The sequence below is a fragment of the Ammospiza nelsoni genome, chromosome 2, assembly GCF_027579445.1.
Source record: "Ammospiza nelsoni isolate bAmmNel1 chromosome 2, bAmmNel1.pri, whole genome shotgun sequence".
Lineage (NCBI taxonomy): Eukaryota > Metazoa > Chordata > Aves > Passeriformes > Passerellidae > Ammospiza > Ammospiza nelsoni.
The window spans coordinates 71,786,799-71,803,196 of record NC_080634.1 but is presented as its reverse complement, the minus strand read 5'-3'; the positions used below and the strand labels follow the sequence as shown (position 1 = coordinate 71,803,196).

The following is a 16,398-nucleotide window of genomic DNA, read 5'->3' as shown; positions in this document are numbered from 1 at the left end:
TTTTTTATCAAACCCCTTGTGTCAATATTGTTTCATAACTATGAATAAAACAATTTGTGAAGGATTAGTATTAGGAAGTATAATGAGTCAAAACTCAGCAGATGGCTAAATGATTATAAGAAGGGCAGAAGCCGCTATTTTGTGGATTTTGTTTAATCTATCAGGTTCCTTTTATTCCGTCATACAAAGAATTGGATATGTTTCATAATCCTGACTTGTTTAGAAATATACAAAAAAATTAAAAAATAAATAAATTTTTGACATTACATATGACTCTGTAGAACACACTTCTATAAAATGTTTCTGGTGTTCTGTGACCTTTAAAAGATGATGCCGTAAACATTTACCGTTTTATTTGGTGTTACAATTTGCAGTACTTGTGAAAAGATAAAGGTGGAAATTAATCAGTATAGAAAGAACAAAGGTAAGGGGGGAAAGGTGCATCTGAATTGTGGTTATGAGCTGTGTATTTTGGCCAGTGTTTCCAATTTTCAGAATACAAAGTGGTTGATGTGTTTCCTATAGTAGCAAAGTTTGTAATGCGTGATTCCAGATCTATTTAGCACTTCAGGGGATAGGCTTCCCCAATGTTCTTAACATTGATTTGAGAAAACTTGTCGCAGAAACATAGAAAGTTTTGCCTCGTAACAGGATTCCTCTGTGTAGGTATCTATCATTTCTATTGGGAGTTAGCTTGACCTGAAATAAATGAAGCATCCACTATATTTCCCCACACACATCCCCTCCCACCCCTTTTCAGTATGGCAGTTGATGGATTAAGTGGCATCTAACAGGTAAAATTCACTTACATAGAGTGATACTTAACATAGAAAGGCAACAATACTTGAAGTTGATAATATTAGTTGTCATATTAGAGAATGTGTCTTTGATTCATTTCAAGTCGAGCAGTCCCCCTAAGTGCATGGATCAAGGCTTCTTGCCTGTATTTTGTTGTTATTTTGATTAGTTCCACTCTTGGTACTCTAAATTAGTTGCAGATAAATACCTTGCTGAGTATTCCTGATCTGCATTTTACATACATAGTACATGCTTACTTTAGAAATAGGAAATCTGCTTCATCTTGCAGCTTGAATGGAAATACTTTTCCTCATTGTGTAAGAATTGAGTTATCCTGAAACACTTTTCTACAAAGAGTAAATTTTATGCTAGAATGTTTTTCTGTTCTGTTGTCTTATAGTACAGATGTGATTTTGCTGAGTGGCTGTTCACTGGATGTGTTGTGAAACAGCAGTTTTCTTTGACATTTTTAGTAGGATTCTAGAACCTGATTTGACTTATTTTTACCTACTACTGCCTCTTTACAAAGAAATACCTTGCTCAGTTTGCAGGCATTGTATTTTATAACTATTAGAAGTAAAATGATTGACATCTGTCAAAAAATAGAGATGTCATGCTGTAGATGATGGATGTAGATGCTCTCCTGATGGAGAGCACAGTTTGACAAGAACTGTGCAATGAGAAGAGAGGTGGCTGTTCTTCCCAAAGAGCAGGAAGAAAAGGTGCTGAAACAGTCATTGTGAGACTTTGTAGGATCTGTATAGGGACTTATAATTTGTGGACTTGTGAAGAGATGCACGCTATTCACACTATTGCTTCTCTTGAATAGTATTAAGCAATTTAGAAGACCTTAGTGTTGCTTTTGACTTGTCTGTGTTGGTGCTGTAGCTTCTCTCCTTACATCTCCTACATAAAAGAGACGAGGAGATGTGGTGCACTCTGCCCTGAAGACAGTTCAGGCCGAGAGGAATGTTACATTGTCAATATTTTTGTCTTTGCTTGATCCTCTGTTTGTTTGTCTTGTAGCCTGTCCTAAAGCTGCTTTGTAATAGAAACTGTATGATTCAGATATGCATACTTAAATGTTCTTTAATAGATTTATAAAAAAAATCCTTCATCTTTGTAATGGCCTGCTTAGAGCATTTTGTACCACCTTCTATAGTAACTCATAACATGTGTTGGTTTCTTTTTGCTGCTGTTTTCTATGCACTGTGTACTCTTGAAAACACTTTACTATGGGAAGAAATAATATAATATCACACTGAAGTGCAGAGGGTTTATATGAACTGTTCCTGTTGTGAATTCTTCTGAGCTCTTGGTCTTTTCTTCCTTTCTGTTTCTTGTCTGTCTCTTTTTTTCTCCCCTTCCTGTTGGTGGGTATTTTGCTATTTTATGGAGTGCATGGTGACTAATAGAATCTGCATGCATCTTTTAATTTTCCACATAGATAGAAAGTATTTTTAAACTCTTGGAAACCATACTGATTACAGAAATTTTTCTATTTTCTAACAAGGTGGACAAGATCATACCTACATTATCTCAGCGACTTAGCTGTGTATTTTTCAATAGTAGCATGCCAAAAAAACTCTTTAAGGAACAGGCTCAGAAAGCAGTTCAAATCTTCAGATATTGTGGAGAAGTGCATAGTATGTTTTAGGGAGATAATAAAGCAGTTCTCAGTGTTCTCAGTAAGTCATGAAGAAATTTCATACCTCATTACAAATGTAGGAAAGAGAACAGAGAGACATAGGAATCTCTTCCTGTGCTGTATAATGTTGAAGACTTCCTTGTTCTTGAGTTACTGCTTGCTGATTGTGCAAGCTCTACTTTGCACCAACTGTATATGAAAAGAAACTGTTGTCTCTATGTTGGACCTTAGTCTCTAAAATTATGTTGAACTTTTCTTGGAAAGTTCATGCAGCCATGAAATACTGTATTTTAGACTTCAAAACACAAAAACAACAGTTACTCTTGCAAAAATCTCAATCTTCTGTTTCCTTAGTTATGCTCAAATACATAAATATTTATGTATTTGAAACTTGGAAGTGCATACGAAATCTCAGTGGAGAGGATTTATAAGCTGGTGTTGATAGCTTACATACCTGATGTAGTGCTGCCTCTTCAGAAATTGTTTAACTTCAACAACTCCAAATATAATAGCTACACCAAATTTTTAGATTCCATATCATCAAAGGAGACAAAAGAAAATACGCTTATATATTTTTAAGCACTCATGCGGGTTTTTTAAAAGATTGAAATTCACTGGCAAAAAAATAAAATGATTTCCTCCTATAGGTTTTATCTACTTCTACTGGCTTGACAAAAACTGTGTACAACCCTGCTGCTTTGAAGGCAGCACAGAAATCTTTGCCTGTTGTTTCCACTTCCGTGCTAGACTCTAATGAAGCACAGAAGAAAAAACAGGTAAATTAAATATGCTTCTTTCTAAAATGGACCTAGGTTGGGAACTTGTGGCCTAGAGATAGAGCACTATGTATATTCATCACAAGAACGTAGATGAAACTTGTCGCAAGATTGAATTCACTATAATGTTTTTTTCCCCCCCACTTATTACAAGAAAATTCAGCATTGTTTTGTTATTTTTCAGTGTATGTTCAGGCAGTGTAAGCAGGTTTAAAACTGTAGAAATTCAAAATGTGAAACACTTTTTCCTGGAATCAGAATCTACACGTTGAGGTATGAATTGTCTGTTGTGAGTGAAAGGGAGTATAGTTTAGTCACTGTTCTTCTCTCTTAAACTATTCTGGAACTGGCCTCTATTCTCAGTGCATTTTGTACGTGTGACCAAAATGGTTTCTTCAAGAGAACTGAGAATTTATGACTGCATTTTGTTGTTTCTAAGCTATAGTTCTTCTGCACCCACTTTTATTTTTACATAGTGCTAGGCTTTCTCTTTTTTGCATATGTTAGAAGAGAAATGCAATAAAAATGTATTTGGACTTAATAAGTCACTTAGTTATAGTTTAGCTTGCTTATAATTTTCAGGAGAGCACAGCAAAGCTCCTTCTTCAGGTTTATTCTTATCATTTGGAGAAACTGAATACAGGACATTGTTTGCCTTACTGTTTTTTAACCACAAATTACGCATTACAGTACTAAGGTTACATCCAAATGTAAGTGTTGAAATCAGTATAATTGTTAAAGATTTTGGTCAAGTACCACTAAATTTCTGTAATTTATGTCTAATGTCATTTGAACTAGCAGTTTGTAGCTGCACAATTTTGCCACTGGTCCAGAATTTATAGAAAGCAGTTCTGATTTTGAGATTTCATTTAATGTTTGTCCCCTAACACATGTTTTTAGAATTAGGGCCTTTACCTTTCAAGTTAAGATGCTAAATGCCTGTAAAATGGCAAAAAACTTGTAATAAAATTGTTGACTCATCATAACAGTTGTAGAGGGTTTTTTGAGAGAAGACAATGAAGTTGTGCCTAAGTGATTGGCTCCTTTTTCATGTGATCTTGTGCTCCTTCCTGCCTTCAGAGATTTCTATTACAATATAGCAATACTTGTGGAAAAACATTATTTTGTGGGACTGACTCCCTTCTTTTCCTCCTGTCTCCCTAGCTTTTTTCACATTCATCCCATTATCTTACCTTACCTTTCCCTTCAGAAAAATGATTGCACACTGTATTGAAAAACTAACATTTCATGCAGCAGAATTTGTCAGTATTTGGGAAGACATACAGAAATTTGACTGCTATTTCTTTTTCTATGCCTGCTGTGGATTTACAATATTTGTATAAGATATTCCACTTGCAATTGATCCCAGTTGATCATCTTCTGCCTCTCCTCTACTACTCCATGAAATATGTTGATGTCAGAGCTCTTAAGGGTTTTCTACCATCTAAGGCTTCTGTATCTGAGAACAAGAAGCAACAGCTTTCTTACAAGCACCATTAGTAGTCTCTGAGCACAGCAGGGGTGGCATCTCATCCTGCTTCTCATTTGGAGTGCAGTGTTGTCACTTACTGATGAGTTTCAGTTCATTTTGATTTGTCCATTGCCTGCTCAAGGTTCTGTGGTTGGCAGATGGAGTAGCTGTACTGTTCATTCCCAGTTAGAGTGCTCATACACAAGAGGTGCTTTTCTTTGGGTGACACTTCAAGTTTAGGGAAAGAAAATAGGGTTTTTTTTACTTGTAAAAGTTCTGGAGACTGTGTTTTAATTGATGGGCTTGATTTACAATTGCTTTCAAAATAATTGTGCTCACGCATTTAAAACTTGCATGCTGTACCTCTTGAGGTAGTGTAATATGTTGCCTTTCAGCTTTCAGTGGAGTTGTGTAAGGTGTTACTTTATATGTGAGCAATAATAAAAGTCTTCCCAGCACAGATCTAACTAAAAAAGATAATTAGATCTTTCTTTAATTTGGTAATGTGTTATATTCTAAAACATAGTTGGAAATATCAGTACCTTGCATTTCCTGTTACTATTTTTTCCCCTGTTATTGTAAGTTACTACTGTGTAGTGGTCAGGCATAGTATGTTATTCTGGCATTAATGCTTCAAAGTCTAGAAACTTTCTGTAATCTTTTTATGCTTCTAGGAAGCACTGCGACTTCAACAAGATGTGAGGAAAAAGAAGCAAGAAATCTTGGAGAAGCACATTGAAACACAGAAGGTAAAATACTGATATTAAAGACAGTCACCAATTCAGTTACAAAATCTCAGTTCAGTTTAAAATATTTCAGAACTTGTAAGAATGAACAAAAAAAAAGTATAAAATAAGCATTCTCTTAGAACTATTTTAAGTTTATAGTTTTAATTTAACTTGTCCTATTAGTTCACTTAAATAAAACCCTACAAGCTCATTCAATTTATGTCAAATTTAATTGATATTGCCTAATTTGGGAGTGACATGTATATGTTTGGGAGAAGGGAAGGCCTAAGTTCTGTTTGACAGGAGCAGGAGAGAATGACGTAGAAAATGATGCATGACTGCACTTAGGCTTAGGAAGAGAAAAAAAGCCAGAGTGTCGTTTAAGTTGAATAAAATTTTGAAATAATTCAAGTGTTAAGTTAAGCAAATCTGTCCAAGTGAATTGGAAATATCAGATGTTCATTTGGAAATGAATCAGAGATTCAGACAAAGATTTCCATTTATACAAACTGTTAAAAGTTCTATGTGTTGATTTGTAGGTCAAAGCAAAAGAAATGCAGTATTTGTTTTTTCCATTAGTTATAATGACCACTGGAAAACAGGTCTGTATTAGTAGTTGCTGAGTAAAAAGACTTTTCTTTTTCTGAACTGGACAGATGCTGATTTCAAAGCTGGAGAAGAATAAAGCCATGAAGTCAGAAGACAAGGCAGAAATCATGAAAACACTGGAAATTTTGACTAATAGCATTACCAAGTTAAAGGATGAATTAAAAGGTGTATCACCAGGAGGAGGGCCTCCTTTGAAAAGCATGAAAACTAAAACTCAGGTACTCAAGTTTTGGTCAGCTTTTTAATAGATCAATTCACATGTTTGTTTCAGAAGAATAAAAATAAATAGTCCCATCAGCAGTTTTTAAAACCCAAACTGGTTTAGTTTTTAAGTTCTCTTTGAAGTGAGACTAATTTTGCCTTCTTATCAAAGGATCATAGTATAGTTAGGCAGCACAAATATCTTCTGGTCAGGCTTTATACACAAAACAGACTGTACTGGTATGTAATTTCCTGTGACTCTTTGTGTCACGCAAATTTGTTAATATGGTAATCTTTTAAGATTGAAGATTATACTGCTCAATTTTCTTTTGATCTGGATGCCCATATTTAGATTTTACCTGTGAGAAGTACTTTTCCCTTGGCTTGTTTTAGTTCATCTCATCACCATAACATCTTGAATTTTTATTGTATGTGTCTTTAGAAAAAATTCCATTAGCTTTGGCTTTGCTTGGTAGTCTAAAAGGTTTGACATCACAAAGCTCAGATGAAGTTTCACCTTGCCATGAAGGCTCCTAAGCTTGTGCTTTGTTTGTTTTTGGAGGTGGAAACCCAGTGTAATGAACAGTATACCTGCAAAGTTACAGCTTTTGACTTAACAATTGTTTCCTTAGTACAGAATGTGAACTGTGGAACTAATAATTTACCATAACAATTTCTTAGATGCAGAAGGAATTACTAGATACTGAACTGGATTTATACAAGAAGATGCAAGCTGGGGAGGAAGTTACTGAATTAAGGCGAAAATATACAGAGCTGCAGCTGGAAGTATGTTTGTGTTTCTTTTGTAGCAATTAATTTCTAATCAAATATTTTCCTTTATGTTTATTAGCTTGCATATTGTATCATGAACTATTTTATCCAGAGTGCACTATTAAGTTGAATGTAGATGGAGACATTTAGCAATAATGTTTTAAAAACACACTTTCTCTATTGCAGTGGAATTGAGAAATAGTATTGTCTCTAATTGCAATTGCTAATCTGTTTAAATTCTGTAACTATTTAGATGACATGATATTTTATAGATTTGTGGGTATTAATGCTTTCTTGAGAATGTGGAGTGTTTTTAAATTGTTGCTTGAAGGTCGTTTTGTGTTTGACCCAGGCAAGTTAAGAAATACTGCCTAATCTTTTGTTCCTAAGTGTTAGCATCCTTTTAATGAGATTAATCAAAAAGCCCGAGATGCCAAAAATAATATTATTACAGTGTTGGTTTCAAGAGGAGAACTTAACAGAAGTTAACAGAAGTGTTTGAAGAAGTATTCATTGTGTAAACACACAATTTTTTCTTCAAGTATTTAATTTGAAAAAAAAATTGAGATGGCTGTACAAAATTCTTTATATGTGTGTCTAGTTTTGAGACACTATAAATACTGTGAGTGGTATTTATAGTTACATTGCACTTTCTTGCAATATCTACTTGAAATCACTTGATAATCTTATTTCTTTTTGCTGTTAAGCAGGGCTGCTGTGTCACTTAAAACGCTCTTGTCTTAATGAAGTTTGTGTATTACTGCACATGAATACAGTGCACATATGTGTGGCCAAGTTGCATTAAATCCTTTAAAACTAAGTTGTTATGCAGCTTTGGTAATTGTGAAAATAGTTTTGCTAATAAGTCAAGCCAATTGAATAGAGATGGTACAAAAGCTTATGTGAGTAATGCTGTATAAGTGTACTGAAAGCTTGTTTATAAATTCTGCATCTCACAAAACAAGTGAATTGAATGACATGTGAATTAGGAAAAGTAGGTGCACGTTTAAGATAAAGTTACATCATAGCTGAGTGCACTAATCTTACTCTATCTCTAAGTCTGTTTGTGGTTTGAGTTAGGTAAAAAAGAGCTCTTTCAGGACAGTAATATTTAAATGAATTTTCTGAAGCCTTTAACAAATACCAACAGAAGTAGATGGAGAAAAACAGGCTCATCAGTAATGCACACTTATGTTTCAGGGAACAGCATGAAATATATCCCTTGCCCAGATTACAAGAGGCATATGGGGTTTTTTTCCCTTGATGTTTGTTTGATTTTTAAGTATTCTTAAAAATTCTTCTAAAAACTTTTATTTACACATTATGCTCGTGGCTTTGACTCCCACAATATTTAATGTGTTGTTTCTTTGACTCATAACCTGTTTTTCTGTTCCAGGTGACCCTGACTTTACTGAAAGAAAATCCAAGTAGTTTACAGCTTGTTTGTTGAGTCAGCATGCCCTGAATTACTCACTTAAACATTTTAAAATGCTTAAAAAACCCCAAACAAAGAGCAAAACTCAGAAAACCCAAGCGCCTCAGGATTATGTTTATAAAAAACTAAAAAGCAAACTAGATACTATTGTAAAATTATCTGAATAATTTAATGAATCAAGCCATAAGAAAATCATCTCTTCATGGGTGGCAGCACTGACATGGATTAAAGTAGTGCCATCACTGCTTGAGTTTGTAAACACTGTAGGATTTATTAAAAGTGTGGTGATTTCATTTAACATTTGATTCCTATGGCAGATGTATTTGGGTTCAAAAAGGTGTGTTTTCTTGCTGTAAACATTGAAATTAGATACCTGAAAGCGGTCTTTCAAAGCTTAAAGTAACTTTTTGAATTTATTTTTTTAAATGGCTGTCCCTGTCATTAGCCTTTTGATAGTTCTTGAAGAGCATATGCTAGTTCTTTAGAAGGGGTACACAGGTACTGTGGAAATGGAAATTTTTGAGTACCTAGAGCCAAGTGTTCATTGAATACTTTGTCCTTGTAGATGCCCCTTTAGAAGCCTTTGTTTTGCATCTCACAGTCCTGTGGCCAAAAGCTCTTAAGCTGCAATAATTCTGGTCAGAATAAAGGTCTTGCTTAAACTTCAGAGACAAATTAATAAAATAAAGAGACTAATTAAGTAGCTAGACACCATAACAAGAAATTTTGATAATGAAATTTTATGCAGCAGTTGTTTTTTTCCTATGAGGAATTAATCTTCACAGATAAGGGCTCTTTTGATACCTGGTTCTTGTTTCCTATTTCCATCCTATTATTGGTCTGGTAATAATTGACCCTTAGATAATTAGCTTTTGAATGTTACTTAAATGTTCACCTTCTGTTATTTTCAGACCTGCAAACTGTTCTTTCTGGGGCTTTCTTAGGGATGTGTTTTTAGGAAACGTCAGTATATATGTGTTTGTTAATTCTGTCTAAACATGCAGACTGTGAATTTTAACCCGTCAATGTTCCGTGTGCACACCGCAGGCTGCCAAGCGGGGCATTCTCTCCTCAGTGCGCGGCAGAGGGGTTCACGCCAGAGGCCGGGGCGCGGCGCGCAGCAGAGGCAGAGGGATCCGGGGCCGCGGCAGGGGCAGGGGGGTTCCTGTGCACGCCGTGGTGGATCATCGGCCCCGGGCGCTGGAGATCTCCGCCTTCACCGAGAGCGACAGGGAAGATCTTCTGCCGCATTTTGCGGTATGTCACAACTGCGCTCTTTTCTTTCTCCTTTGGATAACGTCTTTCCATTGAATCACTTATTTTCACCTGATTCAGTTCATCTGGAAATATTGTCTGGGAATGAATCTTTAGCATAATATGCAGAGGAAGCAGTAGGAAAAGGTAAAACAGGAAAAATACACGATTGCTTCAACTAGTTATAGCTCTAATCACATAGCATTTACAAGGCTTTTTTTTTCTTACAAAGACAAATGGCTTATAATATTTATTTACATTTATTTACAAATGTAAATTTTTTACACTTTTTTAGGTACAAAAAGATAAAATAATTGAAGGGGTGGTGAGAACAAAGATTTGTTGGCACACTTTCAGTACCTGAAGTCAGTCTGTCTTTGTGGAAGTACCTTAACAGGTGCTTAACAGAAATTTTCTTCAAACATTTTCCATACCTTTGCCCAAATTTCTGAGTTTAAGAGTCAGAGTAAAAATTGTGTACATCTTGAAAAGGCATCGAAACATTTCTGTCTGATCATATACTTGAGCTTAAGAAGTCAGATATTTTCCTACTTTTTTTCTATTTTCAGTCTAAAAAATGATAAGTTGGCATACATAATTTTTTAGCAAATTTTTGTTTGCAAATGTAATAGTGAAAACTCAACATAAATTTATAAAACCACTTCTCCTCCAATTGAAAAAAAGAGTACAACAAAAGCAAATTTGTTTATTTTGTGGAATAAATGCTAAGAATATCATGTGAATCTCCATCTGTGCAACCCTCTTTATTTGTTTGGGGTTTTTTCCCCAGCATTCAATTGCAGTGGTCCTTTCTGAAGGGAGAAGTCTAGGAGCCAGTTAGTCCCTAAATTCTACTCCAGTCAGTGTACTTAATATTTCTTGTCAGGCAGTCATGCAAGAGGCTTTGAAAAAAAAATCAAACAAGGACCTGTTTCTCTTTGTATAGGAACCTTACTGTCTTTAACAAGCAAAAATATTAATCAAAAAGAATCTTAGTAACATAAACAAAGACAAATCCATTCAGTGTTAGTAGGATAACTGAGAAAAAAAATTAATTACTCAGTTTTGCAGGTTGCTAGTTTGATGTTTTAAACTTGCTAAAAATTCCATTGGAAATGCTCTGAGCTGTATTGCTGATTTTGTGATGTGAAACCACAGTCCTCTGCACATCAGGAGTGCAGTCCACTTGCACAGATGTGTTTTTTTGTTGGTCTTTGCAGCTTACAGTGATGGCAGTATCAAAGTTAGCAGTACCATTGTGACCATTAATAGCTAAGTCATTTTATTAAGATGCTGAAATACAGTAAAGTTTTCAAACTTTTTCTGCAGCTCCTGTAGAAATATTTCTGTGGAATAATTTCATAATAGACTAATGTAATAATTTCAAGATCCCATCTTTCTAATCTGAAGAGAAATACCGAAGCAGAGCAGCCTGTTTCTATAATATTTTTACCTCATACCTATAGGAATTGGGAAATCCAGAGACGAGAGCACTTTGATGGTTTAGAAGTGCAAGTACAAGTAACTCTGTTCTTGTCTAGGACTAGTACTCTGGCATTTAGACTGAAGTGTACACTGTTCTAGTTTTCTACGTTTTTTTTAATGACATTTTATTTAGGACTGCATTTTTAGGGGTGGGAGAACTATTTTACTAAACTTTTTTTTGTTGTTGTTTATTTATCAAAAGCAATATGGTGAAATTGAAGATTGCCAGATAGATGACTCTTCTCTCCATGCGGTGATTACTTTTAAAACAAGAGCAGAAGCTGAAGCTGTGAGTATAGTCTTTCTTGATAGTACACTGCAGCATTCAGATACTTTCTGTTTATGTTACACTTCTGTATTTGATTAAATGTAATGCTGTTAACTATTTTAAAACTATTGACACAAAAGTGTAAATTAAACACAAATGTCAGAACTTATGGCACTGAAATACTTAAGAAATTAAGTTTATAGGAAAGCAAGGTGCAGGATGTAAGAGGGAAATTAAGAGAAACACTTAGGAATTTATATTTAGATGTCTTGGTTTATCTTCATTTAATTGCCAGTTTTTTTCACCTGAAGACTTGGTACCCTCATAGTCTACCTGTAATTTTCACTGACATCCTGCAGAGTCAACCTATATATTTATTTGGGGATCAGTTTGGTTTACCTTTGTCTAAAAACCTCTGGTTCTGTAAATGGGATTTGATCTGATATTTTTTCCCCCCTTTTAGCGTATTTTTAGAAATTTATGGAATTACAGAAGCATAGGTTTGCAGAAGTAACTTTTAGAAACTAAAATCTAGAGTTGACTTAGATTATAATTTGCTATCATTACATTTGGACCATTAGAACTTTATACATTTGGCTCAGCAGGACTCCTGCATTACTTGGTCCATGGTATAGGCATATAATATAGGTATATTACGTGATCCTGAACAAATCAATGAACATATTTGTTCTACAAAAGCTTTTTTTCCTTCAAAATCCTTGTGTCATTGTTGGGATGGAGTAATCCTGAAAATAGTAGGGACTACAGCAAGAGTGAATTCATATTTGCAGTGTTGCTGTATGAAAAGATTTCAGTTTATGTTTATATTTTGTACAAATTTTATCTTGTGGAGTTTACCTGAACACAGTTTTCATACCTGGCCAGACTATTCTCTTTTCATCTTGAGACACCAGTGAGGTGATTGACAGAAAAAACTGCTATTTACAATGCACATTAACCACTGGGGACAATAGCTTTGAACGCTCAGAGTATCATTTATGGTTAGATATTTTGATATCCATGTGCCAAAGATTTTTTAGAAAAACACAGAATTAGTTTTGTTTGTGAAACTCTTAGCTATAGGAATGATGAGCACTAACTGTATGGAGATAGTATTTATATAAAAAAGGAGGTACAATTAATGGTACATGGTGGATACTGACTGATAGAGGAAAGCTAGTATTGTACAGCTGTATTGAAGGAACACAGTTCAACAGTGAACAAAAGTTCTGTTCAAAGATAAAAGCTACTGTAATTAGTATATTCATAAATGAATTGAATTAAACTTGGGATTTTAGTTCTGGTGCTTCCTGGTATTGGGTACTTCCTTTTGCAGTTTCATATTCTTTGATATTGTAGTTTACATAAGAAATACTCTTAAATGTGGAGGGAAAGTTCTGCTTCCCTGGAAATAAAAATAGGTCACCTAGAACAATAATCTGTTTTTGTGGACTATCCCAATAAAGTCTTTACTTGTCCCAGATGAAGTATGATTCAGTACAAGGATCAGGATCAGGATTCATGGTCAGTGTTTGAGATGTCCATGTTTTAGTGAGCATTAAAACATTTAACTGTCAACTTCGTGTTTGATTAGACTTTGTGTCTAATTTCACCTTCATTTTTAAAGGAAGATTTTATGAAGATTAGATTCAATTAAATCTAGGAAAATTTGTATTTTCTTTAAGATTTTCTTACATATTCAGTGTATTTCCATTGGAGTATCTGTGTTTACAACTAAAGCATTAAGGCTGGTAATTTGGGAATTTGTAGAAGGTAATCATTAAAAACATCTGCTGAGGCAAATTGTGAAGTAAATGCACCTAATATTTTACCTTCTTAAATGAAAATAGACCTAGACTTTATGATCATGTATGTTCTAGCCTAGAAGGAAGAGGAAGATTCCCTGTTGTAAAACGTTGCATTTTTATGTAGTAGTAATTTCTTCCAAAGATTACAAGTTGTTTTTGGACCTAAATGTCACTTATAAGTACTTTTAAAAATTCTAGTTGTGTGACATTGTGATGAGACCATGGACAAAAAGCTCCTGAGCTGCATTTTAATAAGCATAGAATCTTTTAAATTTATCATAAATTTATATGTACAGATTTAAAATTTATACCTGGGGACTTTAATATTACACAATTCATGTTCAGATGTCATTGAACATGTAATTGTTTCTACATTTCACATTATGCTGTACTTTCAGATTGTACTATAAATCTTTTGTGACCATGACGGTTATTTCGGAATGTTGCTAACACTGATTTATGCTCATTCATGTTACTTTAATTTGAACATACTATTTCTAAAGCAGACACTTAATGCAGCTGGTACTTAGAAAGACATGAATATCCCATAAGTTAAAAATTTTTACATTTCAATTACAACAGCTTTACAGGAACGTTTTCCAGTAGATTAAATTGTAATCACAGAGGGGCTTTTTTCAGTTGTTTGGTTGTTGGGTTCTTAAAAATATGTTAAATCATTTGTAGGGATGTCTTACTTCTTCCAGTAAGTTATGCATTAACAGTTTTGTGTCTCTCTTTGAAAGGTGAGGAACCCAGCAAAATAATACTTAAAAACCAGGAAGGTGTTGGTTCAGTATGTTACCTGCATTACAAAATGATTTATGGTTTTCCAAGCTTATTTTCTTCTGAATGTATTTTCATCATTTTCCTCAAAGGATGTATGAATTGCATGTGCAGTGAATCAAGTTGTTTCATTTAACCTAGTAACAGTACTTCAGTATGAACATATTGCAACTTAGACTTTCTTTTGTAGTCATGTGTAACTAAGATAGTTAAACTTGTTTTAGGCTGCAATTCATGGATCTCGTTTCAAAGGACAAGAGCTAAAGTTGGCATGGAACAAGCCTGTTGCTAGTATGTCAGCTGTTGAAACAGAAGAAGCTGAACCTGATGAAGAAGAAGTAAGCTTGCTTTTTCTTTATTTTTTATTTTAATTTTTCTTTTTTAAGATGAAATAATACAGCTTTTTCAAAACTAAAATTTATCTGTGGATTCATACTTGTATTTTTTAATCTAACTCACATTTTGATATCTGAAAATAGATTTCTATATATTTCTTGGGGTTAGGGTGTTGGAAGTCTAGATATTTTGCTTGTGCTTGCAGAAATATTTAATTTCTTACATAACAAAAAACTTTAGAGGATGTAGCTAGAAAATGGAAGGTGCAAGTTTGAACTTGCATGAGATTGATGATTTTGTCCAAAACATGGATTTGTGCCATCTGCTTTTGGCACTAATTTCTTAGAGGATCATATTTTAGACTCTAATTTCACTTTATGGATATGGCTCAGAGGATACAGGTGAAGGAGTAATTCAGGGCATTTTTTGACTTCACTGAAAGTGAAGTGATCTGAAGTACCTTTGCTGAGTGTTAATTTTCATCATGGTCCATAAGAGATACTAAAGCCTTGTCCAAATAATCCTAATTGATTAATGTAGGAATAGTGGGGCAATATGTATTGATGCAGTCTAACTCATTACACTCAAAATACCTATGTTTGTGAATTCAGAAAAATAAATGTCACCTGGGTATAAAGTCAAGCAATCTTTTTCCAAATTTATTTACTGTCAGTTAACTGTATCCACATAATTGGCACAGAAAAGTTGAAGTGCACTTTAACTTACTTGATGACAATATTTTGTCTGCATCTTTTTCCTGTGGCCTTTTGGTGGATCTACCTTAGAAGCAGCTTCACAGGTTTGCTTTGATACAACCAAATTTGGTTAGTTTTCTTACATTGGTGGTGTTCATTTTCTGTTTTTTTCACTTTGTCTGCTGGCTTCCTGTCTCCAAAAATGCCAGTTTGTTTTTTGTGTGCCAGTTGAAGATAGATGCATTTGTGCGCTCCAGTTTACTGAGTGCTACTTTCCTCATGTACGCAAACCTCAAGCGTTGTCAGATGGTCATGAGCTGTGAGTGAACAAGAGACTATATTATGGAATCTTCAGAGCATTGTAGGTATTTTGTCACATCTCCTTCAGGGAAGTACTGCCTTGGAAGATCAACAGCAGTGTGTTGATGCAAGGAGTCTGCATTTTTGAGAGGTATCTTTTAGTAGCCACTTCACTGAGACTTTTTTTGTAGTGAAGGAAGGGCATGCAGGGATAGGCAAACATTTCAGCAGAGTAAAGGAAGGAATGTACAGATTCATTGGTAGGTGAACTACAGAGAGATTTGTCTTTTAACTCCCTTAGCTAATTATTCTTGTGGAAAATACCTAGGAGTTGAACTTGGATGAAAAGCCTTAGCTCTTCATGGGTTTTGTCTGCTTGCTACTTACTTAATTTGTTTTATAGCAGCAGTTGTAAGCGCATGAGAAAGTTTTTCTTCAGTCTTTCGGACTTGAGCACTTTAGAAAATCCCTGGTGATTAGGCAGCTAATTATAAAAGCATCTGGTATTCCTAGATGCCTATGTTCTACACCTGGGTGCCTAACAAAAAAGTTGACTCTGCTGAGTCAACAGTTGACTCCTAAGAAGAGTATAAAATGTGTAAGTAGAGATAAACTTTTAATCGTCAGGGGTTTGCAGTTGAGGGACCTCTTGAGTCAGAGATATGATGTCCTTGTAGTTAAAAGGCCTTGACATGTGTTTATTGTATTAGTTTAGCTGGTTTCTTTAGAATCTGAGTATCATCTGTAATGTCCTGTATTAAGAAATGCTAGTGTTCAACTATGTCTGCCCTGAATAAATATTGTTCTATTGGATCTGCCACCTACATGTTCTCTCTTCACTTCATGATACTTAACATGCAGGGACACTGTCATAGTTCCCCTCAGTTACTATATCTCCCTGTAGTTGTTCCTCTCTGTGGAAGCCTGGCTTTTTGATCATCTGTACTACACTCATTCTTGTGCTCTGTAGAGTTCTGCGCTGTGCACTGCCCAGGACTACTCCTCTTTGACTGTTGCAGTGTTGTATTTTAG

General features: G+C 34.7%; 1 protein-coding gene across 3 annotated transcripts in view; it reads left to right on the top strand.

Annotated features, from left to right (window-relative positions):
• RBM26 (RNA binding motif protein 26) overlaps positions 1–16,398 on the top strand; it is a 47,102-nt gene that overhangs the window by 28,883 nt on the left and 1,821 nt on the right. For 2 of the 3 annotated variants that reach the window (XM_059493336.1, XM_059493335.1), the window contains exons 15-21: positions 3,094–3,222; positions 5,368–5,442; positions 6,078–6,248; positions 6,913–7,017; positions 9,485–9,694; positions 11,379–11,465; positions 14,260–14,373. In XM_059493336.1, the coding sequence (XP_059349319.1) occupies positions 3,094–3,222; positions 5,368–5,442; positions 6,078–6,248; positions 6,913–7,017; positions 9,485–9,694; positions 11,379–11,465; positions 14,260–14,373 (891 nt within the window). The remainder of the gene's footprint in view (positions 1–3,093; positions 3,223–5,367; positions 5,443–6,077; positions 6,249–6,912; positions 7,018–9,484; positions 9,695–11,378; positions 11,466–14,259; positions 14,374–16,398) is intronic. The other variant, XM_059493337.1, reaches the window with a different exon arrangement.